This window comes from Pelophylax lessonae (assembly GCF_965119305.1).
Source record: "Pelophylax lessonae genome assembly, chromosome: 9".
In the NCBI taxonomy this organism is placed as follows: Eukaryota; Metazoa; Chordata; class Amphibia; order Anura; family Ranidae; genus Pelophylax; species Pelophylax lessonae.
In genome coordinates, this window is record NC_138776.1 from 258974928 (window position 1) to 259002877 (window position 27950).

Here is a 27950-nt window from a genome sequence, read left to right on the forward strand (position 1 = left end):
AGTCACACAGAATTTATATACAGCATGGACCTCCCCCTCCTGATTATATTACCACACACAGGTCAGGGGTTGCCTGATTAAATTATCATATGCAGATGAAATTGTATACAGAAACAGAATTAACCTGAACTAATTATCTGGCCATCTGGACAGAACAATTTGGGCTCATTAACATTTAACAATGGGACAGGCAGACTTAACACAATCCACATTCCACTTCAATAGATAGACAATAGGACAAGACTGCCAATGACAGTCTGTCCCTCTCCTACATTGAAGCACATGGAATACACATCTACGTATTGCTATGATTATTTGGGATTTAGACTTCATGGCAACAGGCTATAGGTCTCACAGCGTAAAGTGGGATTAAATCTTCAAATTTCTTGAGAGCTATTGCTGACAAATATCACTGTCCCACTTGAAGCAATCCAAACCATTAAGTATCTGTCTTTCACCCCCAGTGATGGTGATTACCATCACAATAACCACCAAAGAACATCACGTGTGTCCTTCCTTATATTTGGAATGTCAGATGTTTCGGTTACAGAAGATCACATATTGCGCACCCCATGGTATTCACAAAGGATAATAGTCTTTTTATGTCCAAATTGGCTTATTTGGAGGCGTTGTAGAAGTATAATGGAGGACACAGTGGAGGACACAAAAGCTTGGCCTGCTATGGTACATGAGGTCATGAAGAGTCCGACACAACTAAAAGACTAAACAACAACAGAAGTAACACGGGATGTTTTTGGTGTATAGGAAGTACACTCACCAGCCACTTTATTAGGCACTGTAACAATGTGCTTGTGGGCTTCCGTCAGAATACCGCTTCAGTCTTGAACATAGATATCAGATATTATAGCGCCCCCCATACAAAACTAGCCGAGAATAGCTTGTAGAGATATGGAACAATTATTGAACAGACTCACACACAATATATACCACACAGGAGGACACCCCCATCCTGATCAGATTACCCCACCAGGTCAGGTGCCTGATTAAGTTATCCTATGCAGATGAAATTGTGTGCAGAAATATAATTAACCTGAACTAATTACCTAGCCATCTGGACAGAAACAATAGGTCAATGGGAATCCACATCTAGACAATGTTATAATTAACATGTTAATTAACTCAGCACTGCAGCAAGGCTAAAACAAAATACATTACACATTATCCTATGTATAAACACATCACACATTATTCAACAGACAATAGGAGAAGACCACCAGTAACAGACTGTCCGCCATTTACATTGAAGAACATGGAACAGAGGCCAATGTGACCAGCTCTTTCAGTGAACATGCTCAGAATCAAACAGGCAAGGAATAGTCTTCATATATTTCTTGAGATATATGATTGATAAATATTGCTGTCCCATTTGAAGTAATCCAAACCATATTCTCAGTGTCCATTAAGTACCTGTCCATCCTTGGTGCCCCTAATAGACACAGAGTGACTAAAGCCTCGTACACACGCAACGATTGTTGGCCGTGAATTTTCGGCCAACATCCGATTGCTTCCGACAACCGACTGCGACTTTTCGGCCGAACAAAATCTGGTGTGCATGCTATAAAATTTTTGTTGGCCGTCAACAGAACGGCCGATTGTTCGTCAGTCAGTACAGATTTCGGCAGACAAAAATGTGATGAGCAAGACTGGGCATGCTCAGAGAAGAAAAAACACACACGAAAAGTAGACCAGTACATGACATCACTTCTGAAGTTGGTTTTTGTTGGCCGATAAAATTCGTGTGCAGTCTAGAGCACATTTCAACCAACACAACAACACTGGACAAAAGACAGCCGATCGGTCGGCCAACAATCGTTGCGTGTGTACGAGGCTTTACACATAAAGAGGGGCTTAGAGAGCTGAGAGAGGGATTGCTCAACCTCTCGAAGGTAAGCTGGGTTCCACATGCCCCCCAGCGAAAGTGACTCCCTTCACAGGTACACTTTGCTAATACCAGGTTGGACCCCCTTTTGCCTTCATTCTTCGTGGCATGGATTCAACAAGGGGTTGGAAACATTCCTCAGAGATTTTTCTCCATAGTGACATGATCGCATCACACAGTTGCTGCAGATTTGTCGGCTGCATATCCATGATGCCAATTCCCCATTCCACCACATCCCAAAGGTGCTCTATTGGATGAGATGTGGTGAGTGTGGAGGCCATTGGAGGACAGTGACCTCATTGTCATTTTGAAGAAACCAGCGGTGAGATTATTTGAGCTTTGTGACATGGTGCATTATCCTGCTGGAAGGAGCCATCAGAAGATGGGGACACTATAGTCATAAAGGGATGGACATGGTCAGCAACCATACTCAGGTAGGCTGTGGCGTTTAAACCATGCTCAATTGGTACTAAGGGGTCCAAAGTGTGCCAAGAAAATATCCCCCACACCATTACACCACCAGCCTGAACCATTGATAAAAGGCAGGAGGGATCCATGACACCAAATTCTGACCCCACCATCTGAATGTTGCAGCTGAAATCGAGACTCATCTGACCAGGCAACGTTTTTCCAATTTTCTAGTGTCCAATTTTGGTGTTCCTGTGCAGATTGTAGCCTCAGTTGCCTGTTCTTAGCTGACAGGAGTGGCACCCGGTGTGGTCTTTTGCTGCTGTAGACCATCTGCTTCAATGTTGGATGTGTTGTGCATTCAGAGTTGGTATTCTGCATACCTTGGATGTAACGAGTGGTTATTTGAGTTACTGTTTCTATTATCTGGAACCAGTCTGCCCATTCTCCTCTGACATCAACACGGCATTTTCCTCCACACAACTGCCTTTTACTGGATTTTTTCTCTTTTTGCCACCATTCTCTGTAAACCCGAGAGATGGTTGTGTGTGAAAATCCCAGAAATACCAGCCCGTCTGCCACCAAGAACCATGCCATGTTCAAAGTCACTTAAATCCCCTTTCCGATGCTCGGTTTGGACTTCAGCATGTCGTCTTCACCACGACTGCAATGTGATTGGCTGGTTAGCAATTTGTGTTACCAAGCAACTCAACGGGTGTACCTAATTAAGTGGCCTGTGAGTGTATGTCATTGTTCTTTTTTTTGTTTTGCTGAAGAAGCCGGCTTTCCATTGGACCAGCCTATGTGTAATTATTGTTATTAAATTAGAGTTTACTTTTACTTCAGTTGTTCAAGATTTAATTTAGATGTTTTAATTGTGTGTTTATCACTTATTCTGATGTTCTAAAATAAAAAAATACTCTACGCTTTTACGATATTTTGTTCTTTTTTTTTTTTCCCAAATGAACATAATTTTGAGATGATTGGTGATTGGAATGTGATCAGTGATTGCGACCCTGGTAGTTCCTCCACTGGGGTCAGTAGTTTTGTATTTTTTATTTATTTTATTTTTGTATAATTGTTTTATACCATTTTTTTTTCTAGGGCTTTGGTGAGATATCAGGGGTCTAAACCAGGCATGTCCAACCTGCGGCCCGGGGGCCACGTGCGGCCCGGAACCGCAGGCAATGCGGCCCACTGCCCCGACAATTTTTTTTTGTTGCTGGGGAGGAAGGAAGTCGGGTTGGGGGCACGGCCACAGCAGCTTCCAAATAACGGTAGGCAGAGGCTGCCTTTGAGGGGGGGGGGGAGGTGAGCATGTGCAGTGTTTCTGACTCCTACCACCATGACCACTTCAAATCACTGAAGTGGTCATGTTGGTTAGAGTGTTCCTTTACTATCTCTCAGAACAAGTAAACCTCAACGGCATTTTATTACTTATATACTAGAGTATATATTTTATATGCGGCCCGAGTAAATTTCGCTACACTCAATGTGGCCCAGAGAAGCCAAAAGGTTGGACACCCATGGTCTAAACGGATATCTGATGTTTCACCTTTGAAACAGAGAAAGGAGATGAGATTGAGGACGCAGCCCTCAATCTGCTTCTCTGCAGCCTGAGCAGCACAAAAGGAGGAAAAGTAGAGGGATCGGTGCTTTTACATGCCACCCCTGCCGCCCTTCCTATCCACCTCCTTTTTTACCATTTTATTTTATTTTTTTACAATTTTTCTTTTTTTAATAGCCAGTTGGAAGGCTTTGGTTGGATATCAGGGGTCTAGAAAGACCCCTGAAGTTTTACCTTTGAGACAGAGAAAGAAAATTGAGGACACAGCCCTCCATCTTTGTAGCCTCAGCAGCAAAAAAGGAGGAAAAGTAGTGGGGATTGGTTCTTCTACATGCCACACCTGCCACCCTTCATATCCACCTACTTTTATTGCTATTTTATTTTATTTTTTCTGTTTTATTTTTAGGAGCCCCGTTACGGAGCTTTGGTGGGATATCAGGGGTCTAGACAGACCTCTGATGTTTCACCTTTGAGACAGAGAACGAAAGATCAGTGATTGCGACCCTGGTAGTTCCACCACTGGGGTCAGTAGTTTTGCATTTTTTATTTATTTTATTTTTGTATAATTGTTTTATACCATTTTTTTTATTTTTTAGGGCTTTGGTGAGATATCAGGGGTCTAAACAGACCTCCGATGTTTCACCTTTAAGACAGAGAAAGGAGATGGAGGACACAGCCCTCCATCTCCATCTCGGCAGCCTTAGCAGCACAGACATATGGACAATATGAATATATTATTATTATGTAAATATATAATAATAATAATTATATATATAATATAAATAATAATAATATTTAATAAAAAATAATAATATAAGTGGACAGGAATAGATCCGTACAAAGGCTTCCCCTTCATTCACAAACCGAAGCATAGTAAACACAGTTTACTATGCTTCAGTTATGAATGAACAGAGTCAGTGATCGGTACAGATCACTAATGCTATTCATTAAGACAAGGAAGGGGTTTGTAAATGTTTCCTGCTCTCCATCCCAAGACATACCCCGCTGTAGCTGGTGGGAGAGGGGAGGGGGGAACCCGGCAGTGCTGCAGGGGATGAGGGGGCCTGTGAGAGCACACAGGGGCCTGATCACAGCAGGAGGTGGATAGGAGGGGTGGCGTGTAGAAGAACGGATCCTCTCCATTTTCCTCCTGCAGCTACTGAAAGGCTTCATGAGAAAAATTGGGGGCGACCCTGACCCTGTATGCCATTGTTCTCATGGCTGCCATCTTGATTCTCCTTCCCATGGTCACAGTGATGGGTTCCATAATGTAGGTCATTATCTTCATCAGTGATACAGAAGACATAAACATCAATATCCGAGAGCAGCCATTCCTTTTACACCAGAGGAACCCTTGAAATAATTTTCAGGTCTCAGGGAACCCTTGCAACAACCAATTCAATGGTGGTCGGTGGGAAAAGAAACAGTTCTTACATTGGTGGCAAGTGAGGCAAAATGTCCCCCTTGCAGTGGTGTTCAGAATGCCACCGTTACAGACAGGTTTGGGTTCCTTCAGCTGGCTCTGCCAAGTGGCGTTGATCCCAGAACTATGCCGGTACCATCAAATGGGAGATCAATCAGCCACATATCAAGGAACACCTAGCAACCTGTGGAGAAACCCTGGTTGAGAATGGCTGTCTTGAAGAGCATGTCAATGTCATGTCATCAGTATATCCCCTTATATCAGTGGTAAGTAGATGAGGACCCCCTTACACTAGCAGTAAGTGGAAATTGGCCCTGTTTTTATAGTGGGTGAGTGAAGAAGTGCCTCCCGACATTTTAGGTCAATGTGAAAATTGTCTTTTACATGGTAGGTCCATAGGAATAATGTCACCTTACAGTTGTCAGTGGATAGAAAGCCCTTTACATTGGCAGTCAGTGAGAAAAATGACACCATGCATGCATAGTCAGTGGAAATAATGTCCTTTACTTTGGTGGTCAGTTGGAAAAATGTCCCCTTATATTGATGGTCAGTGGGAGGAATGACCCCTTACATTGGTCTTCAGTGGAAGGAATGTCCCCTGAATTAGAAAATACGTATATCACCTTACATTGGTGATTAATGTGAGGAATCTTCCTTATATTGCTTATCAGTAGAAAGACCCTTCAGGTCTGGATTATGACCGGGGATCCCACAAATAAAAGCAGCGTTGGTCCTGGAACTATGCAAGGTCTGGTATGGATTTTGGGGTGTTTATTTGTGTAGGGTTACCACCTAAAATCCACATGGACCCCACAAAAAAGAAAAAAGCGTGGGGTCCCCTTTGTCAACCATACTGGACCCTCATCAAAGATAAGGGTTTGGTATGTATTTGTAGGGGGAATCCACACCATTTTTTTTTTTGTGCGGTCCACCATTACAATGGGGGAATGTTCTTTAAATTGGTTGTCAGTCTCAGAATAAAAAAAAAATGCACAGAGAGCGAACCCTTTGAGTCCCAGGACAATTCTGCAGACTGTTGGGTGGTTTGCTGTTGTTCATACACTATATATTCGAAACTAAAGTTAACAAGTCCATGCAATCTCCGCAGTGTGTTCCCAGGAGTTGGGCCTCATTCACATGATGCATATCAATCTGGAGCCCGTGTGAGGACCATGTTTGCCCACACGGGGATGCACAGGTGTTCTTTGCATTCCTGTCTTATTGCTGTCAGTTGGGACACACTATTCATATACACGCTGTAACTTATCCCCAATTTCCCCAAACTAAGCTCTCACACACATCTACCTAAGCCAGTGCTGTATTTTGGCCTAGGCCAACAAGGCCCAGGCATAGAGCGGCACTTCGCAAGGGGGCAGAAAAATAGCCACCCCCGCCTTCATCAGAGACTATATTGGCCCCTGGTTGCTAGAGCTGCCTGGCATCTAGCAACCAGTGACGTCACAGCTGTGACTCCCTAGCCCTGCCTATAATTTAAAGTGGAAGAGAATTAACCTTCCTCCTCCTCCACGCCTAGTGCTCGTGGGGCCCAAAGTGTCCCACCATTCTGGTGACAGCGGGGTGCAGGGCAACAGAGCAAAATCTGCCAATCCACCGCCTACAGCAGCCGCTGCTGAGCTGCTGCATCTTCACACACCAAGCAGGCAGCCGGCTGACCCTGGAGGACCGAGAGCCTGGGAGGGAGAAGACATCCACTGCCACGGCACCACCCTGACCTGAGCAGCAGCGGGGGCATGATTCCTGGCACCTCCCAGAGCCTGTACTCCTTCTCAAACCTCCTTTCCGCTCCCAGCTAGGACATCAACAGGAAGACAGGCTGACCAAGGGCTCAGAGGACGAGGACGGACGGGGGGTAGGTGCATCACACACACCTACCCATAGACAGGGGACCAGAGAATTCACATAAACTAACAATCTTTATGTTGAGACAGATGTATGGGGAGTGTGGCAAAAATGAACAGAATGGTTAGGCTTCCTCCCACCAGCTCTCTTCTGGCTTTGCTCGGTCTATATACCGGGCTCTCTTCAGTAGGCCCCCAAGCTATGCCTAGCTAGGATATTAAAGGCTTCTCAAGCTTCCTCTCTGTCTCTCTCTGTGAGAGCACAGGGGTCTCCTCCTAAAGAACTGGGAAGTAGGCCAAAGTCAGTAACAGTGGGGCAGCATGACACCAAGTCAGCAGGTAAAGCAAGTCCAGGAAGTAGGCCAAAGTTGGTCACAGTCGGGCAGCATGAGACTGTGTCAGCAGGTAGAGCAAGTCCAAAAAGTAGGACAAGGTTGGTAACAGCCAGGCAGCATGAGACCGAGTCAGCAGGTAGAACAATTCCAGGAAGTAGGCCAAGGTCGGTAACAGCCGGGCAGCATGAGAGCAAGTCAGCAGGTAGAGCAATTCCAGAAAGTAGAACAAGGTCGGTAAAGAGTCGGGCAGCATGAGACTGAGTCAGCAGGTAGAGCAAGTCCAGGAAGTAGGCCAAGGTCGGTAACAGCTGGGCATCATGAGACCGAGTCAGCAGGTAAAACAAGTCCAGAAGGTGTGCCAAGGAAGGTATTGAGGTATGAGGAAGACACGTGGTCCCTAGTGTCGTCACGCGTAGGGGAGGGGCAAGGATGGACGGAGCGCTTCGCTAATCTGATTGCGAGACTGTCAGCTACATCCACTGCAGGGGATAAGGCCGCAGCTGCAGCATCTCCCACTATACCACAACAGTATCATATCATCTGAAGGGCTGTCTAAAGGTGCATGGATGCACCATTAAATTTGAGTGTACTATCATTTATTTGTTGGAAGAAATATTTTAAAACGGTATAAGCACTATGTGAGCTTCTCTACTTCCATGTCATACGGAATTCTGAGATGGTAAAAGGCTACTCTATGGGATAAGGATACCAGGAATCGCTAGATATCTAGCACTTGAGCCTAGTTAAACCCAATACAAGATTACTGAGGAGTCAATCGGCTAATCTATGGGAATAGATCACCTGGAATCTCCACACACCCAGCATTTGAGCCCAGTTATATTTAATATAAGGTGAGTGCCCAATCACAAGGGGGTGCACTAGTAGGAATAAGTTGTGACACCCTGGTCACCCACTTGGTTTCGGGATCACAGCCACACTCTGGTGGCTTGAGCACACACAAAAGACTGTTTTGCACTAATCATCACTGGATTTTATTGGACAATATAATCATCAATATATATATATATATTTTATATACATTTTTTGTACATATATATATATATATGCATTTAAATATTTAATATATTTATTCACTGTCATTTACTAATTATTTACTATTATCTTATAATGTATGGATTATCATAAAGGAATAGAAACTATTGAGATATACTAGAGCACCCTAGCACATAGCACTTTCTTATAGCACTATTGTTTTTTTACACATCTCCAGGATTATATACAGCACAAACATTTTACCTCTTAAAGACGGATTTTACATAAGGAAATATTTTTAGAATTGGAATCCGTAGCTTGAGAGTTGCACGTATTCATTTACAGACCATATTACTATTTTTATTTAGGTAGATTTTTATTTTGCGCAACACTATTTTATATTTATCAGCTCATTTGCACTTTTATGAGAAGTGAAGTGTCTGCGGCATTTTAAAGATCTACAGCAGAGAGGTTGCGCGCAGGAATTTTTATCTTTTTATGCCAAGGTCAGTAACAGCCAGGCAGCATGAGACTAAAGCCCCGTACACACGTACTGATCGTCGGCCGAACGATCGGCTGTCTTTTGTCCAAGGGCTGTCGTGTCTGTTGAAAACTGCAAAAGACTGCACACGAATTTTGTCGGCCAACAACAGCCGACTGCAGAAGTGATGTCATGTGATGGTTAACTTTCCTTGTCTTTTTTATTTTCTGAGCATGCCCAGTCTTGCTAATCTGCTGTCTGTCGGCCGAAATCTGTACTGACTGGCGAACAATCGGCCGTTCTGGTGTTGGCCAACAAAAATTTTAATGCCTGCACGACAGATTCTATTCGGCCGAAAATGCGCTGTCGGCTGTCGGAAGCATCATACTAACAAGCCTACAATCGGCCGATCGGTCGTCGCCTGAATATTTACGGCTGAGAATCGGTACGTGTGTACGGGGCTTAAGTCAGAAGGTAGAGCAAGCCCAGAAGGTATGCCAAGGTCAGTAGCAGCCAGGCAGCATGAGAACGAGTCAGCAGGTAGAGCAAGTCCAGGAAGTAGGCCAAGGTCAGTAACAGCCGGACAGCATGAGACTGAGTAGGTAGAGCAAGTCCAGGAAGTAGACCAGGGTCGGGAACAGCAGGGAAACATAAGACCGAGTCAGCAGGTAGAGCAAGTACAGGAAATAGGCCAGGGTCAGTAACAGTAGGGTAAAGTGGTATAGAATCCGGAAGCTAGGGCAAGTTCAGTAATCAGGCCGAGGTGAAGGTAACCAGATGAAGCAGAAGGCAAAGTCCAGGGGGGTGCTGGGTCATGCATGGGTAGGCAGATGCAACAGATGAGGTCTTGGGGAATATGGGAACAAGCTGAAGACCATTCAGCAACTTCTTTCAGTGACACATTAGTTTAGGGTGCCCACATACATGGCATGCCAATGTGCATGTTTGGTGACCTGCCACAGTACATCAAGTATTTTCCTTTTGCCTAGAAATGTATGAGCAGCACAATGCTGCTCATACACTGCAGTCTCTGCTGTCAGCAGGAATGAGTCACTGGTTGATGGGACTCCCGTGAGTGTCAACCAGCACAAAATGTGGGCAAAAATGCATGTGCTTGCTTTTTTGGTGCAATGTCATTGAAGTTTATGGGGCACAAAATCGCACTGCATCCCACCAACCATGTCCCTTCCTCAAAGTTGCATTGCAGTTGGGTTGTATTGTGATTTCTATCGTCGTATGATTCTAAGCAACCCAAGTCATATCTGAAATTGCACCAGACTGTAAGCAAGATTTCTATCCGCACATGTGTGTCTATTCAGCTAAGTCTCTGGAGTCTCCCTCCAGTGTTTGCTAGTGGTATTGCAGACCTTGATAGTTGTATCACTACCAGTTTTACCTTCCCAAATAAAGCTCTCTCCTCATTCCTCCTCCACCAACAAGGTCCTCATCCTGGTTGGTGGAAGAATGTCCTTGACAGGAAAGAGGAAGAATGGGGGAAGAGAGAAGAAGCCGTGGGATCTGACAGAGAATAGAGGAGCCCAAACTTACTTTGATCATGAACTATGGGAAGAAAAGGTACAATGAGGCTGATCATGGTTAGGGGGAAGTGGAGAAAATGGTAGTGCCTGTTGAGGTCTATATAAACATTAAAACTTGAAATATGTTTAGTTAATCATTTTTTTTTTCACTTTGAATTATAAAATATGCATTAAAACTGAAGAATGCACAGAGCTGTTGCATTTGTATAAAAGAACAAACTAAGCTGCAATACTTACATTCTCCACAAGATGAGGATCTCACTTATAAATATGGAACGCAAAGAAGGAAGTGAAATCTTGGACAGACAGGAAGTTCCGGGTGAAAGGTGAGTTAGGAAACAACTTGGAGACATGGCTGGATTTTGAGGCACTTAAGGTAATCTCATGCTTTGTGGTTTATCCGACTATATATACCGCATACGTTCTAGATATAGAGTCGTTTATCCAACCGTCCATCCAGAGCCTCTGGTTTATAGACCGGATACATCCTAAATATAGAACCATTTATCCAACTGTCCATCCAGAGCCTCTAATTTATAGACCAGATACATCCTAAATATAGAACCATTTATCCAACTGTCCATCCAGAGCCTCTGGTTTATAGACCCGACATATCCTAAATATAGAGCCATTTATCCAACTGTCCATCCAGAGCCTCTGGTTTATAGACCAGATACATCCTAAATATAGAACCATTTATCTAACTGTCCATCCAGAGCCTCTGGTTTATAGACCGGATACATCCTAAATATGGAACCATTTATCCAATTCTACATACAGAGTAAATCCAGTAATACTAATAGGACGAGGCTCACAATATAGTAATTTTCTGTGCCTCAGTCAGGCTTTGTTTCCTCCCACATCCTGTTATGTTTGACACTCTTCCCCTGGACAGGAAGTGACATTATCCAGTAACAGACAAGGGATGTGTCTGGATGGTGACTGTATCATTGTGTGTGTCAGGTTCCTATAAGGTGTCAGGATGTCACTGTCTATTTCTCCATGGAGGAGTGGGAGTATTTAGAAGGACACAAGGATCTCTACAAGGACGTCATGATGGAGAATCAGCCGCCCCTCACATCACCGGGTAAGAGGAGACTTTATTGTAAAGGAGAGAGCAGTACGGAGGATCCACCTAGATCCCCCATCATCTGATAAAGACATAGAAACAATGTATTCAGTCAGTGTGTGTGTTTCCTACAGATGGATCCAGTAATGGGAACCCACCAGAGAGATGTCCCCGTCCTCTGTATTCCCGGGATTCCACACAGGAAGATCACACCATCCCTCACCATCATCAGGTAGGTGGGACTGAGCTATTAGGACTCAAAATAAATTCTAAACTCTGTGATATGACATTCTTTTATGTCCTTTTTTTACGAATGTGGTCTACCATCTTTGGGGTTTAGGGTGAAGAACTGAAAGACCTCAAAGTTGAAATTAAAGTGGAAGATCAGATGTTTGCTAGTGGAGATCAGCATTCTATGGAGAATAGTTCTTTGTATTGCAGGGATTCAACACAGGAAGGTCACAGCATCCCTCACCATGTTAAGGTAGAGGGGACTGGGCTATAGTGCAAAAAAAAAAATATTACAAATTCTGGTATGACATTGTTGTATATAATCTTTAAATTTTAGCAGTTAGGTTTTTAAGACCTTTTATTTTATCATCTTGGGGTTTAGGATGAAGAACTAAAAGATATCAAAGTTGAGGTTAAGGACGAAGAAGAAGAGACATTGGTGAGTGGAGATCAGCAGTCTATGGAGGAGGGGGAGATGATTATGGAAAATGAACAGGAGAAATCTTCACTACATATGGACACAAGTAAGTAATAAACATGAAATGCAGATAGAGTTTGTCAAAAGTATGTATTTAGATATTTACAGATGGAGATAATCGAAACGAAGTGAAAGGTCCATCTCCATTCCTCAATATAACGTCATGTTCCCAACAAATGAGGAGGAGATACTGTACACCATATGAAAGGTCCATCCCCATTCCTTAACCGCTTGCCGACCGCCACACGACTATTTACGGCGGCGGTCAGCCCCTCCCAGGCAAAGTGACGTAGTACTACATCGCTAGCCTGTGAGCTTGTAGGGGGCGAGCGCGCTCCCGCCCACGCTCGTTCCCTAAGAAGTCCGCGCGTGTGACCGGTGGACCCGATGGCCGCCAGTCACTCGCGATCTCCCCGTGGAGAGGGAGAAAGGCAGACGGCTAATGTAAAGAAAGCCGTCTGTCATTCTCCCTTGTGTAAGAACAGAGATCATACGATCCTGCTATGTAGGATCATATGTCTCTGTGGTTACATCAAAAGCCACACCCCTTTACAGTTAGAAGCACGCCCCTAGGGACACACTTAACCCCTGCATCACCAATAAAGTTAACCCCTTCCCTGCCAGTGTCATTTATACAGTAACAGTGCATATGTATAGCACTGATTACTGTAGTAATGTCACTGGTACCCCCAAAAATGTCAGTCAAGGGTCCGATCTGTCCGCCGCAATGTCGCAGTCCCGCAAAAAAAAAAACGCAGATCGCCACCATTACTCGTTAAAAAAAAAAACCACCAAAAATGACAAAAATCTTTCCCTTAGTTAGTAAACGCAATAACTTTTGCGCAAACCAATCAAAATACGCTTATTGCGATATTTTTGGTAAAAAAAAAAAAAATATGTAGCAGAGAACAAATTGGCCAAAAATGTTAAAAAATTTAGATTTTTACTTTTTTTGGGGGGGGGGGGGATTTCATATACAAAAATGTGAAAAATATTGTTATTTTTTCAAAATTTACACTAATTTTTTTGTTTATAGCGCAAAAAGTAAAAATCGCACAGGTGATCAAAAGAAAGCTCTGTTTGTGGGAAAAAAAGGACATCAATTTCATTTGGGTACGGCGTCGCACGACCGCGCGATTGTCCGTTAAAGTCACGCAGTGCCGAATCGCAAAATAGGGCCTGGTCAGGAAGGGGGTAAAATCTTCCGGGGCTTAAGTGGTTAATATAACCTGATGTTCCAAACAAATGAGGAGGTGCTGCACATTTGTTTTTCTTAAATGAGGAGGAGATACTGTACACCAATTGAAAAGTCCATCTCCATTCCTCAATATAACGTCATGTTCCCAACAAATAAGGAGGATATACTGTACACCATATGAAAGGTCCATCTCCATTCCTCAATATAACATCATGTTTCCATGAAATAAGGTGGGAGAAAGTCCAGCTCTGTTCTTACGTTAACAATGTTACCAATACAAACACAGTTACGTATTATTGTATCCTTTATCTGGTTTGTATTCATGTTTTATGTTATGATTCCACCCAATTCCATACCGAAGCTCGGAGATACTGTAGAGCGTTAGACCAACATACTGTATGTGACTTCTGAATGGAAGGCATTAAGAATTCTTCTAACCTTTAAACATTGATTTCCAACAGGTGGACACGATGTCCTGAATAACGGATCTTCAGAATATAAAGCAGAAGAAAATGCCACCACACAACGTTCTCCAGGAGTAAATCCCAATGCACAAATAATCCCTCATAGACCTCATCACTTGGAGAGACCAATGGATGCCTCTAATCCTGAGGAGTCTTCTGATAATACACATACTATGACTGCTGAAACAAATCTGGGATCTCACAGTACAGATCCATCAACAGATCCATCTCATCTCAAGGGATCTTCCTTACACCATGAAGGATCTCACACAGGCGAGGGTTCCTTGTCATCTACAGTGTGTGGGAATTCCTTCAAAGAAACCAGAGAGCCTCTTACACACCAGAGAAGTGAGCGCCCTTTCTCATGTTCAGAGTGCGGGAAATGTTTCGTTCGTAAAGATAACTTTCTTAATCACCAGAGAACTCACACAGGTGAGCGCCCCTATTCATGTTCAGATTGCGGTAAATGCTTCAGTTACAAAAGCAACCTCCTTAACCACCTGAGGATTCACACGGGCGAACGTCCCTATTCGTGTTTAGAGTGTGGGAAGTGTTTTAATCAAAAAGTTGACCTGGTTACCCACCAGAGGTCTCACACGGGCGAGCGTCCTTTCTCATGTTCGGACTGCGGCAAATGTTTCCGTGACAAAAGAAACCTTCTTAAACACCAGAAAACTCACACAGGTGAGCGTCCCTATTCATGTTCAGAGTGCGGGAAAAGTTTTTCCCAGAAAGCGGAACTTGGTAATCACCAGAAAATTCACACTGGAGAGCGTCCTTTCTCATGCTCAGAGTGTGGCAAAGGTTTCATTCTTAAAGGAAACTTTCTTAAACACCAGAAAACTCACACAGGCGAGCGTCCTTTTTCATGTTTAGAGTGTGAGAAAAGTTTCATTCAGAGAAGTAGCCTTGTTTTTCACCAAAGAATTCACACAGGTGAGCGCCCTTTTTCATGTTTAGAGTGTGGGAAATGTTTCACTCAAAAAAGACATCTTGTGATCCACCAGAGGACTCACAGGAGTGAGCGTCCTTTCTCATGTTCCGAGTGCGGGAAATGTTTCAGCCAGAAAGGAAGCTTTCTGAATCACCAGAGACTTCACACGGGTAACCTTCCTTTTTCGTGTTCAGAGTGCGGGAAATGTTTCAGTCAGAAGGGAAACTTCCTTAGTCATCAGAGATGTCACACAGGAGAGCGTCCTTTCTCATGTTCTGAGTGCGGGAAATGTTTTCGTCATAAAGGAAACTTTCTCAGTCACCAGAGATGTCACACAGGAGAGCGTCCCTTCTTATGTTCTGAGTGCGGGAAATGTTTCAGTGAAAAAGGAAACCTCCTTATACACCAGAGATTTCACACAGGCGAACATCCCTTTTCATGTTCAGAGTGTGGGAAATCCTTCACTAAGAAAGCAGAACTGATTAATCATCAGCGAATTCACACTGGCGAGCGTCCTTTTTCATGTGCAGAGTGCGGGAAATGTTTCATTCGGAAAGGAAGGCTTCTTCTGCACCAGAGAGTTCACACGGGCGAGCGTCCCTATTCATGTTCAGAGTGCGGGAAATGTTTCAAGGACAAAGCATACCTTCTTCTGCACCAGAGAATTCACACGGGTGAGCTTCCTTATTCGTGTTCAGAGTGCGGGAAAGGTTTCACTCGGAAAGATAAGCTCGTTACGCACCAGAGAACTCACACGGGTGAGCGCCCTTATTCGTGTTCAGTGTGTGGGAAAGGTTTCACTCAAAAACGTTCACTTACTGGACACCAGAGAGTTCACACGGACCTAAAACCTTTATAGCATTCTGTTTCTCTAAACTCGGTCCCGCACTCACACGGACGGCACCATAGGACTAAACTGTGCTAATACACGGCTGATGTATGTCTACGTCATTGTTCTTTTTTGTTTTACTGAGTAAGCTGGCTTTCCATTGGACAAGCCCATGTGTAAATATTATTAAATGTGATGTTTTTGAACCACTTACGGACCGGCTGCTGTGTATATACAGCCGCAGTGTGGCGCTATTGCACGAAAAGACCTACTTGCACGTTGTTTCATTCAGTAGCCACTAGATGGCGCCATCACCTCGCTGGAGGCGCGTTCGGGGCGAGATTGGCTAGCGGGGTTGTCAATCAGCGGATCCAGCAGGCCCAATGTCTGCCGGCCACCGGTGTTCATCCCCGGGAGAGGCAGAACAACGCTCTGTCTATTTAAACAAGGTTAATCGTCATTCTGTAACGGGACAAGATGGGGATCCTGGAACCCGTATCTCTGTCTTCCCCCAATTAGTACAACCCACCCCCACAGTTAGAAAGCACCCCTTAGGGGCACATTTAACCCTTTTATCGCCCCTGGCGTTAACCCCTTCCCTGCCAGTGCATTTATTTTTTTTATTTTTATTTTTTACCACTGATAACTGTAATAATGTCACTGGTTCCCAAAAAGTGTCGGGGGTCCAATCTGCCCGCTGCAATGTTGCAGTCCTGCTAAAAACCGCTGATCGCCACCATTACTAGTAAAAAAAATAGATAAATAAAAATGACATAAATCTTACCCCTAGTTTGTAGACGCGATATCTTTTGTGCAAACCAATCAATACACACTTATCGGGATTTTTTTTTTACCAAAAATATGTAGCAGAATACAAATTGGCCTAAAATTATGAGAAAAGTTTTATTTATTTTTTTACATTTTTATTTTTTTTTTTGTAGCAGATTTATAGCCATTACTAGTAAAAAAAAAAAAATGCATAAAAATATTGCATCGCTTGTAGACAGGATAACTTTTGCGCAAACTAATCAATTTTTTCTGTCATTGGATGTTTTTTTTTAGCAGAAAGTACAATTTATTTATTTTTATTTTTTTGTTTATAGCGCAAAAAATAAAAACCTGATGTTTAAGTTATTTGACTGTTTGTTAATCATTTATTTTGATTTTCTAAAATAAAAAAGAAAGTTCCACACTTTACAATATTCTGTCTCCTTTTTTAAAAATGTTTTTCATTTATATATTTTGTTCTACAGCAATACCAGGTGGATGCGTGGAGTGGACAGAGCGAGCTCTTCCATCCCCCTGTTCTAAAAATCCATTTAATATATGGCCCCCGACACCTTTTCCTTTCGGTTCCTGCAACCCCGTCATGCCTAGATAGGGGGCAGTATGGTGACTCCTCTCTCACTTTAGATCAGGGATCCTCAAACTACGACCCTCGAGCTGTTGCAGAACACTACGTCCCGTGAGGCATTGTAAAACTCTCACATTCACACACATGGACTAGGCATGAAGGGTATTGTAGTTCCTGAACAACTGGAGGGCCGTAGTTTGAAGACCCCTGCTTTAGAACCATGTGCCATAGAGACGTTTCTAAAAGGATGACTCCTTGGTAAAACCTTTGTCACTTTATTAGGTACACCTGTTCCATTGCTTGGCAACACAAATTGCTAATTAGCCAATCACGTGGTAGCACCTCAATGCATTTGGGCTTCTAGATGTGGTGAAGATGACATGGCTTCTCGGAAACTGCAAACAGGACTTCTTATGGCTTTTTTCTTGCCACTCTTTCATAAAGGGCAGATTTGTGGAGCGCATGACTAATAGTTGTCCTGTGGACAGATTCTCCCACCTGAGCTGTGGATCTCTGCAGCTCCTCCAGAGTTACCATGGACCTCTCGGCTGCTTCTCTGATGAATGCTCTCCTTGCCTGGCCGGTCAGTTTAGGTGGAAGGCCATGTCTTGGTAGGGTTGCAGCTGTGCCATACTCTTTCCATTCTCTGATGATGGATTGAACAACGCTCCGTGAGATGTTCAAAGCTTGGGATATTTTTTTATAACCTAACCCTGCTTTAAACTTCTCCACCTACCATGGACCTCTTGGCTTCATCTCTGATGAATGCTCTCCTTGCTCGGCTGGTCAGTTTAGGTGGACGGCCATGTCTTGGTAGGTTTGGAGTTGTGCCATACTCTTTCCATTTTCGGATGATGGATTGAACAGCGCTCCCTGAGATGTTCAAAGCTTGAGATGTTTTTTTATAACCTAACCCTGTTTTAAACTTCTCCACATCTTGACCTGTCTGGTGTGTTTCTTGGCCTTCATGATTCTGTTGGTTCACTCAGGTTCTCTAACAAACCTCTGAGGGCTTTACAGAACAGCTGTATTTTTACTGAGATAAAATTACACACAGGTGAACTCTATTTACTAACTAGGTGACTTCTGAAGGCAATTGGTTCCACTAGATGTTAGTTATAGGTATCAGAGTAAAGGGGATGAATACAAATGCACCCCCACACTTTTCACAGATTTATCTGCAATAAATTTTGAAAACCATTTATCATTTTCCTTCCACTTCACAATTATGTGCTGCTTTGTGTTGGTCTACCACAGTGATGGAGAACCTTGGCACCCCAGATGTCCTGGAACTACATTTCCCATGATGCCTAACTACACTGCAGAGTATATAAGCATCATGGGAAATGTAGTTCCAAAACATCTGGGGTGCCAAGGTTCGCTATTACTGGTCTATTACATAAAACCCTAATAAAATACATTTACGTTTTTGGTTGTAACTTGACCAAATGTGGAAAATTTCAAGTGGTATGAATACTTTTTCTAGGCACTGTATCCGGCCTTTAAACCAGAGGCTCTGGATGGACAGTTGGATAAATGTTTTTTTATTTATCTGGTCTATAAACCAGTATGGATCCTAACACATTACCCAGTCCATACCAGTATAGATCCTAACACATTACCCAGTCCATACCAGTATAGATCCTAACACATTACCCAGTCCATACCAGTATAGATCCTAACACATTACCCAGTCCATACCAGTATAGATCCTAACACATTAACCAGTCCATACCAGTATAGATCCTAACACATTACCCAGTCCATACCAGTATAGATCCTAACACATTACCCAGTCCATACCAGTATAGATCCTATCACACATTACCCAGTCCATACCAGTATAGATCCAAAAACATTACCCAGTCCACACCAGTATAGATCCTAACACATTACCCAGTCCATACCAGTATAGATCCTAACATATTACCCAGTCCATACCAGTATAGATCCTAACACATTGCCCAGTCCATACCAGTATAGATCCTAACACATTGCCCAGTCCATACCAGTATAGATCCTAACACATTACCCAGTCCATACCAGTATAGATCCTAACACATTACCCAGTCCATACCAGTATAGATCCTAACACATTACCCAGTCCATACCAGTATAGATCCTAACACATTATCCAGTCCATACCAGTATAGATCCTAACACATTACCCAGTCCATACCAGTATAGATCCTAACACATTACCCAGTCCATACCAGTATAGATCCTAACACATTACCCAGTCCATACCAGTATAGATCCTAACACATTATCCAGTCCATACCAGTATAGATCCTAACATTACCCAGTCCATACCAGTATAGATATCCAGCATGAGATTTTTCCCTATTGAGATCTGATGTGTTTTCAAAGTGTTCCTTCCATTTTTTGAGCAGTGTACTGTATATACAATATATATATATATATATAGTGTGTTTAACATATATTTTTAGAGCACTACAATTAAAATTATTTTTTATTAATTTTATTTAATCATTGGTTTTTACATGAGGATAAAGATAAGCAACAAAAAAAAAATTTAATTATAAATGCACTTCGGTGCATTTTATTGTTCAAAAGACAAACTTATGCCCTGTGCACACTATCAGATTATCTGAAGACTTTTGTCTGCAGACTTACCAAAACCATATAATATGAGGTCAAACCTAAACACTTTCAATTTGTATGCAATCCGGCAGGCCCTTGCACTACATAGAAAAGGTAAATCTGAAGACAAAAGTCTTCAGATAATCTGATAGTGTGTACAGGGCATTAGACTGCAGTATTTCAATTCTCCACGAGACGGAGATCTCAAGTCTGTGCATGGAACCCAAAGAAGGAAGTGATGTCACGCCCGGACAGGAAGTAATGTAGGGTAAGGACAGGAAGTTCCAGGGCAGAGGTGACTTGTTAGGAAATACCGTGCAGACATCACTGGATCTTCAGGTACATTTATTCTATTATTTATCCGCTTCCATACCGGGCGAATTCCCGCACTCCTCTCCTACATGTAAAAATCTGTATTTTTTGCTAGAAAATTCCTCAGAACCGTCACACGTGTTTGCATATTTTTTTAAATATTTTATTCTATCTTTTCATGTGACAACACTGAAGAAATGACACTTTGCTACAATGTAAAGTAGTGAGTGTACAGCTTGTATAACAGTGTAAAATTGCTGTCCCCTCAAAATAACTCAACACACAGCCATTAATGTCCAACAAAAGTGAGTACACCCCTAAGTGATAAAGTCCAAATTGGGCCCAATTAGCCATTTTTCCTCCCCGGTGTCATGTGACTCGTTAGGGTTGCAAGGTCTCAGATGTGAATGGGGAGCAGGTGTGTTAAATTTGGTGTTATCGCTCTCACTCTCTCGTACTGGTCACTGGAAGTTCAACATGGCACCTTTCAGGATCTGAAAAAAAAAAGAATTGTTGCTCTACATAAAGATGACCTAGGCTATAAAAAGATTGCCAAGACCCTGAAACTGAGCTGCAGCACGGTGGCCAAGACCATACAGCAGTTTAACAGGACAGGTTCCACTCAGAACATGCCTCGCCATGGTCCACCAAAGAAGTTGAGTGCACGTGCTCAGCTTCCTATCCAGAGGTCTTGTTTGGGAAATAGAGATATGAGTGCTGCCAGCATTGCTGCAGAGGTTGAAGGGGTGGGGGGTCAGCCTGTCAGTGCTCAGACCATACGCCGCACACTGCATCAAATTGGTCTGCATGGCTGTCATCCCAGAAGGAAGCCTCTTTTAAAGATGATGGACAAGAAAGCCAACAGTTTGCTGAAGACAAGCAGACTAAGGACATGGGTTACTGGAACCATGTCCTGTGGTCTGATGAGACCAAGATAAACATATTTGGTTCAGATGGTGTCAAGTGTGTGTGGCGGCAACCATGTGAGGAGTACAAAGACAAGTGCGTCTTGCCTACAGTCAAGCATGTTGGTGGGAGTGTCATGGTCTGGGGCTGCATGAGTGCTGCGGGCACTGGGGAGCTACAGTTCATTGAGGGAACCATGAATGCCAATATATACTGTGACATACTGAAGCAGAGCATGATCCCCTCCCTTCAGAGACTGGGCCACAGGGCAGTATTCCAACATAACGACCCCAAACACACCTTCAAGACGACCACTGCCTTGCTAAAGAAGCTGAGGGTAAAGGTGATGGACTGATATTAAAAAAAAAAAAAAAAAAGGGCAGAGGCATGTCCCGGGTAATTATAGGCCTGTCAGTCTGACATCGATAGTATGTAAACTTCTGGAGGGGATGATAAGGGACTATATCGTAGAGTATGCTAAAGACAACAACATCATCAGCAGTAATCAGCACGGGTTTACAAATGGGTGTTCTTGTCAAACCAATCTCTTAACATTCTACGAGGAGGTGAGCTGTGAGCTAGATAGGGGCAGAGCAGTGGATGTGGTGTACTTGGATTTCGCTAAGGCGTTTGATACAGTTCCCCACAAGCGCCTAATTTATAAAATAAGGTCTGCAGATATCGACCGCAGGGTTTGCTCTTGGATACGGAATTGGCTAAAAGGGCGTGTTCAAAGGGTGGTAATAAACAGCGCATACTCAGACTGGTCTGAGGTGGTGAGCGGGGTCCCCCAAGGCTCAGTCCTGGGACCAACCTTGTTCAATTTATTCATAAATAGCATCGAGGATGGGATCAGTAGTTCTATATCAGTTTTTGCGGATGACACAAAATTGGGCAGGGCAATAACTGCACAGCATGAAGCAGATATCCTACAAAATGACCTGGACAAATTAACGGAGTGGGCTACGACATGGCAAATGAGGTTTAATGTGGAGAAGTGTAAGGTTTTGCACTTGGGGACTAAAAACATAAAAGCACAATACACTTTAGGGGGGGAACCCTTGGGGGAATCAAAAATGGAGTAAGAACTGGGAGTTTTGGTAGAGGATAGACTAGGCAATAGCATGCAATGTCAAGCGGCAGCTGCCAAAGCCAGCAGAATATTAGCATGCATAAAGAAAGGGATGTATTCCAGAGATAAGACTATAATCCTTCCACTTTATAAAACTCTGGTCCGACCACATCTGGAGTATTCTGTCCAGTTCTGGTCGCCAGTCCTCAGGAGGGATGTGTTGGAGCTGGAGAGGATCCAGAGAAGGGCAACTAAACTAATTAGGGGATTGGAGGACCTTAATTATGAAGAGCGTCTGCAATTGCTTGATTTATTCTTCCTGGAGAAGAGACGCCTGAGAGGGGACACGATAGCAATTTATAAATATCTCAATGGTGATCTCAAATAGAAAAAAAGCTATTCAGTCGCAAGGATTGCATGAGGACTCGAGGGCATACATTGCGATTAGAGGAGAAGCGTTTTAACCTCAGGCAACGTGGGGGGTTCTTTACTGTTAGAGCTACAAGATTGTGGAATTCTCTACCACAAGAGGTGGTTTCTGCGGGAAGTATGGTGGCTTTCAAAAGACTCTTGGACGTACAGCTCAAGGATCAGAACATTCAGGGGTATGTGAGATGATTAGGGCCACACACACCTACACAGGTTCAACTGAATGGACTATTGTCTTTATTCAACCTCAACTACTATGAAACTATGACTGGCCAAGCATGTCTCCAGACCTAAACCCTATTGAGCATCTGTGGGGCATCCTCAAACAGAAGGTGGAGGAGCGCAAGGTCTCTAACATCCACCAGCTCCGTGATGTCGTCATGGAGGAGTGGAAGAGGACTCCAGTGGCAACCTGTGAAGCTCTAGTGAACTCCATGCCCAAGAGGGTTAAGGCAGAATATTAACACTTTGGTCCAAATGTGGACATTATCATTTAGGGGTGTACTCACTTTTGTTGCCAGTGGTTTAGACATTAATGGCTGTGTGTGGAGTTATTTTGAGGGGACAGCAAATTTACACTGGAGGGAGGGTGTGTGTCAGGAGGGGGAGGTGTGCTAAGAGGGGGTGATTTTGGGTCAGGAAGGAGGGATTGTGTCAGCAGGGGGGATTTGTGCTAGAAGGGAAATTTAGGAAGGGGGTTTATAAATAGAAATGCACTTTTCACAGATTTATTTGTACAAAACTTTTGAAAACCATTTATCATTTTCCTTCCACGTCACAATTATGTGCCCCTTTGTGTCGGTCTATCACATAAAATCCCAATAAAATACATTTACATATTTGGTTGTAACATGACAAAATGTGGAACATTTCAAGGGGTATGAATACTTTTTCAAGGCACTGTATGTAAATGGGGGTGGTGATGTTAGTGGATGCGTCCTTAACAGCTTGCCGACTGCCCGCCGCAGATAAAATAAAAATTGCACAGGTGATTAAATACCACCAAAAGAAAGCGCTATTTGTGGGGGAAAAAAAGGACATCAATTTTTTTGGGTACAGCGCCGCACGACTGCGCAATTTTCTGTTAAAATAATGCAGTCCCGAATCGCAAAAAATGGCCTAGTCATTAAGGGGGCAAATCCTTCCGGTCCAGAAGTGGAAAACAGTCATTCACAGCAGGAAGTTTACCGGTATTATACATGATGATGTTCTTCCACCAGGTCGGTCATCCAAATAGCTAAGGTTCACTTGTGTTCGGTTCGAAACCTTAAGCTCATCCCTATTGCAGACATTATTCATCCCGGTACAGTCCAGATAATTCTCAGTTTATTATCTGTCTACAGAGAGGAGGGTCCTGTATAGATCAGGAGGAGGTGAGGAGGATTCTGGGAGGTCACATGACATTATTTTTATCTCTGTAATTAATAAATTGTTTTATCCAGAGAGGAGAGAAGGTTTCTACGACGTCTTCAGTGATAATTACTTTCTCTCTATACATAGATTTATAAAATAGTAACAGACAAGGGATGTGTCTGGATGGTGACTGTATCATTGTGTGTGTCAGGTTCCTATAAGGTGTCAGGATGTCACTATCTATTTCTCCATGGAGGAGTGGGAGTATTTAGAAGGACACAAGGATCTCTACAAGGACGTCATGATGGAGAATCAGCCGCTCCTCACATCACCGGGTAAGAGGAGACTTTATTGTAAAGGAGAGAGCAGTATGGAGGGTCCACCTAGATCCCCCATCATCTGATAAACACATAGAAACAATGTATTCAGTCAGTGTGTGTGTTTCCTACAGATGGATCCAGTAATGGGAACCCACCAGAGAGATGTCCCCGTCCTCTGTATTCCCGGGATTCCACACAGGAAGATCACACCATTCCTCGCCATCATCAGGTAGATGGGACTGAGTAACTCAACTTAACTCAGAATCCAAAAGAATTATAAGCTATGAGACAACATTCTTCAAAGTAATTTCTTGTTCCCTTGTATGAATGTATTTTGTCATATTTGGGGTTTAGGGTGAAGAACTGAAAAAAGACATCAAAGCTGAGATTAAAGAGGAAGAAGAAGTGAGTGGTGAGCAGTCTATGGAGGAGGGTAGTCTTCTGTATTCCCGGGATTCCACACAGGAAGAGCAAAGCATCACTCACTATCATCAGGTAGATGGGACTGAGTTATAGAACTCAAAAAGTATTCTAAACTATGAGATAACATTCATATAGATATTTTTATTTTATTATTGAATTGAATTTTACAGATATTACATTTTTTCATTTTGGGGCTCAGGATGAATTAAGAAAAGACATCAAACTTGAGGTTAAAGATGAAAAAGAAGAGACGTTGGTGAGTGGAGATCAGCAGCCCATGGGGGAGATGACCATTAAAAGTGAACGGGAGGAATCTTCTCTTTATATTAACACAAGTAAGTAATAAACACTAAATGCAGAAATGTTCACATTGTCCTTTTTCTTCTATGAGTAAAAAAGATTAACTTAAATAATCGTAATGTGAAGATACTGTACACCATATGAAAGGTCCATCTCCATTCCTCAATATAACGTCATGTTCCCAACAAATGAGGAGGAGATACTGTACACCATATGAAAGGTCCATCTCCATTCCTCAATATAACGTCATGTTCCCAACAAATGAGGAGGAGATACTGTAACCACCCCACCTCAAACTATCTAGCAATGTGAAAAGTGAAATTGTTTATCTTCATATATTTCTTGAGTGATATTGTTCAGAAATATTACTGTCCCAAGTGAAAGAGGCCCGTCATTCTTTCAACACAAACCACACATATAGAACCCAGGATAACAGGGGTAAAACGAAATGCTGAGTCCGGTGTGGTTGTACAGGGAGTCTTGATTAGTGTAGACCCAACTGGGGTTCTTGGTCACCCTGTGCCCCTAATAGACACAGGGTGACTTACACATAGGAGGGGCCAGGGAAGCTGGACAAGGAGTTTCCCGACCTCTCTAAGGTAATCTGGGTTCCACACATTCCCCACCCAAAGTGAATCCCGTCACAATCATGTTCCCAACAAATGAGGAGGAGATACTGTACACCATATCAAAGGTCCATCTCCATTCCTCAATATAACGTCATGTTCCCAACAAATGAGGAGGAGATACTGTACACCATATGAAAGGTCCATCTCCATTCCTCAATATAACGTCATGTTCCCAACAAATGAGGTGGAGATACTGTACACCATATCAAAGGTCCATCTCCATTCCTCAATATAACGTCATGTTCCCAACAAATGAGGAGGAGATACTGTACACCATATCAAAGGTCCATCTCCATTCCTCAATATAACGTCATGTTCCCAACAAATGAGGAGGAGATACTGTACACCATATCAAAAGGTCCATCTCCATTCCTCAATATAACGTCACGTTCCCAACAAATGAGGAGGAGATACTGTACACCATATGAAAGGTCCATCTCCATTCCTCAATATAACGTCACGTTCCGATCAAATGAAGTGAAGATGCTGTATCTTTATCTGCTTTGTATTAATATTTTATTTTATGATTGCACCCAATTCCATACCAGAGCTCGGAGATACTGTAGAGTGTTAGACCAACATACTGTATATGACTTCTAAATGGAAGACATGAAGAATTCTTCTAACATCTAAATATTGATTTCCAACAGGTGGACACTATGTCCTGAATAACGGATCTATAATAACGGAGTATAAAGGAGAAGAAAATGCCACCACACAACGTTCTCCAGGAGTAAATCGCATTACACAAATAATCCATCATAAAAATTATCATATGGAGAGATCCTGGGATTTCTCTGATCCTGAGGAATCTTCTGATAATCCACATACTATGACTGCTGAAACAAATCTGGGATCTCACAGTACAGATCCATCAACAGATCCATCTCATCTCAAGGGATCTTCTTTAAACCATGAAGGATCTCACACAGGAGAACATTCCTCGTCATCTACATTGTGTGGGAATCCTTCCAAAGAAACCAGAGAGTCTCTTACACACCAGAAAAGCCATAAGAGTGGGCGTACTTTCTCATGTCCAGAGTGTGGGAGATGTTTCAATCTGAAAGGAAACTTTCTCAATCACCAGAGGATTCACACGGGTGAGCATCCTTTCCCATGTTCAGAGTGCGGGAAACGTTTTACTGACAAAGGAAACCTTCTTAAACACCACAGAATTCACACGGGTGAGCGTCCCTTTTCCTGTTCAGAGTGCGGGAGATGTTTTATTCAGAAAGTAGAACTTGTTAATCACCAAAGAATTCACACTGGCGAACGTCCTTTCTCGTGTTCGCACTGCGGTAAAGGTTTCATTCAGAAAGGAAACCTTCTTAAACACCAGAGAACTCACACAGGCGAACGTCCTTTTTCATGTTTAGAGTGCGGAAAAGGTTTCATTCAGAAAAGAGACCTTGTTGTTCACCACAGAAGTCACACGGGTGAGCGTCCTTTTTCGTGTTCAGAGTGCGGGAAAACTTTCACTCAGAAAAGACAACTTGTTATCCACCAGAGAATTCACAAGAGCGAGCGTCCCTATTCTTGCACGGAATGCGGGAAAAGTTTCAATCAGAAAGGAAATCTTGTTAACCATCAGAGAAGTCACACGGGCGAGCGTCCCTATTCATGTTCAGAATGCGGGAAATGTTTCCATGAAAAAGGAAACCTTCTTAAACACCAGAGAATTCACACGGGCAAACGTCCCTATTCGTGTTCAGAGTGCGGGAAAACTTTTGTTCAGAAAGGAGAACTTAATAATCACCAGAGAATTCACACCGGCGAGCGTCCGTTTTCCTGTTCAGAGTGCGGGAAATGTTTTGTTCGGAAAGAACACCTTCTTAAACACCAAAGAATTCATACAGGTGAGTATCTTTATTCATGTTCCGAGTGCGGGAAATCTTTCATTCAGAAAGAAGGACTTCTTCTACACCAGAGAGTTCACACGGATGAGCGTCCCTATTCATGCTCAGAGTGCGGGAAATGTTTCAAGGACAAAGGAAACCTCCTTCAACACGTGAAAATTCACACAGGTGAGCGTCCTTATTCATGCTCAGAGTGCGGGAAATGTTTCAAGGACAAGGGAAACCTTCTTCAACACGTGAAAATTCACACGGGTGAGCGTCCTTATTATTGTGTGGAATGCAGGAAATCTTTCCCTCAGAGAGATAAACTTCTTAGGCACCAGAGGGTTCACACAGGGGAACGTCCTTATCCGTGTTCAAAGTGCGGGAAATGCTTCAGTCAAAAAAGTGCCCTTGATCGACATCAGGGAATTCACATGGACTAACAACCTTTTTTATTGTTCAGACGGACCAATGGGAAGTGTGGCAAGAATAACCTCCAGAGAACGTGGGTGTCCTTCCTTGTGGTCGATAACGTTTTTGTGTCCATATTGGCTTATTTGGAGGCGTGGCCAAAGAATAATGGGATTAAATAGGACAACCCATGGACCATACTTTTTATTGATTGCTATTGGCCAATTAACATCTTTACTGAAGGAACTACATTTTCATTGGACGGACTGAAGTATAATTATTTTTAAATTCG

The 27950-nt window shown here is 43.0% G+C and overlaps 2 protein-coding genes across 2 annotated transcripts in view; both read left to right on the forward strand.

The window, feature by feature from the left end:
* LOC309564412 (uncharacterized protein) overlaps positions 1–27950 on the forward strand; it is a 1531146-nt gene that overhangs the window by 206060 nt on the left and 1297136 nt on the right.
* On the forward strand, positions 11708–27827 carry LOC309563437 (uncharacterized protein). Its single transcript, XM_082267831.1, has 8 exons — positions 11708–11805; positions 11914–12057; positions 12187–12328; positions 13942–15736; positions 23694–23757; positions 24433–24552; positions 24680–24815; positions 26060–27827. Exons 2-8 carry the CDS (start codon positions 11962–11964, stop codon positions 27688–27690), a joined length of 3984 nt encoding a protein of 1327 aa, XP_082123957.1. The 5' UTR covers positions 11708–11805; positions 11914–11961; the 3' UTR covers positions 27691–27827.

What these genes read in the sequence shown, in the direction of transcription:
- LOC309563437 (XM_082267831.1), top strand. Translation starts at nt 11,962, where the DNA reads ATGTTTGCTAGTGGAGATCAGCATTCTATGGAGAATAGTTCTTTGTAT. An exon ending in ACGGACCTAAAACCTTTATA is followed by an intron (nt 15,737 to 23,693) that starts GCATTCTGTTTC and finishes ATCCCGGTACAG; the next exon opens with TCCAGATAATTCTCAGTTTA. An exon ending in CCTGTATAGATCAGGAGGAG is followed by an intron (nt 23,758 to 24,432) that starts GTGAGGAGGATT and finishes CTGAAAAAAGAC; the next exon opens with ATCAAAGCTGAGATTAAAGA.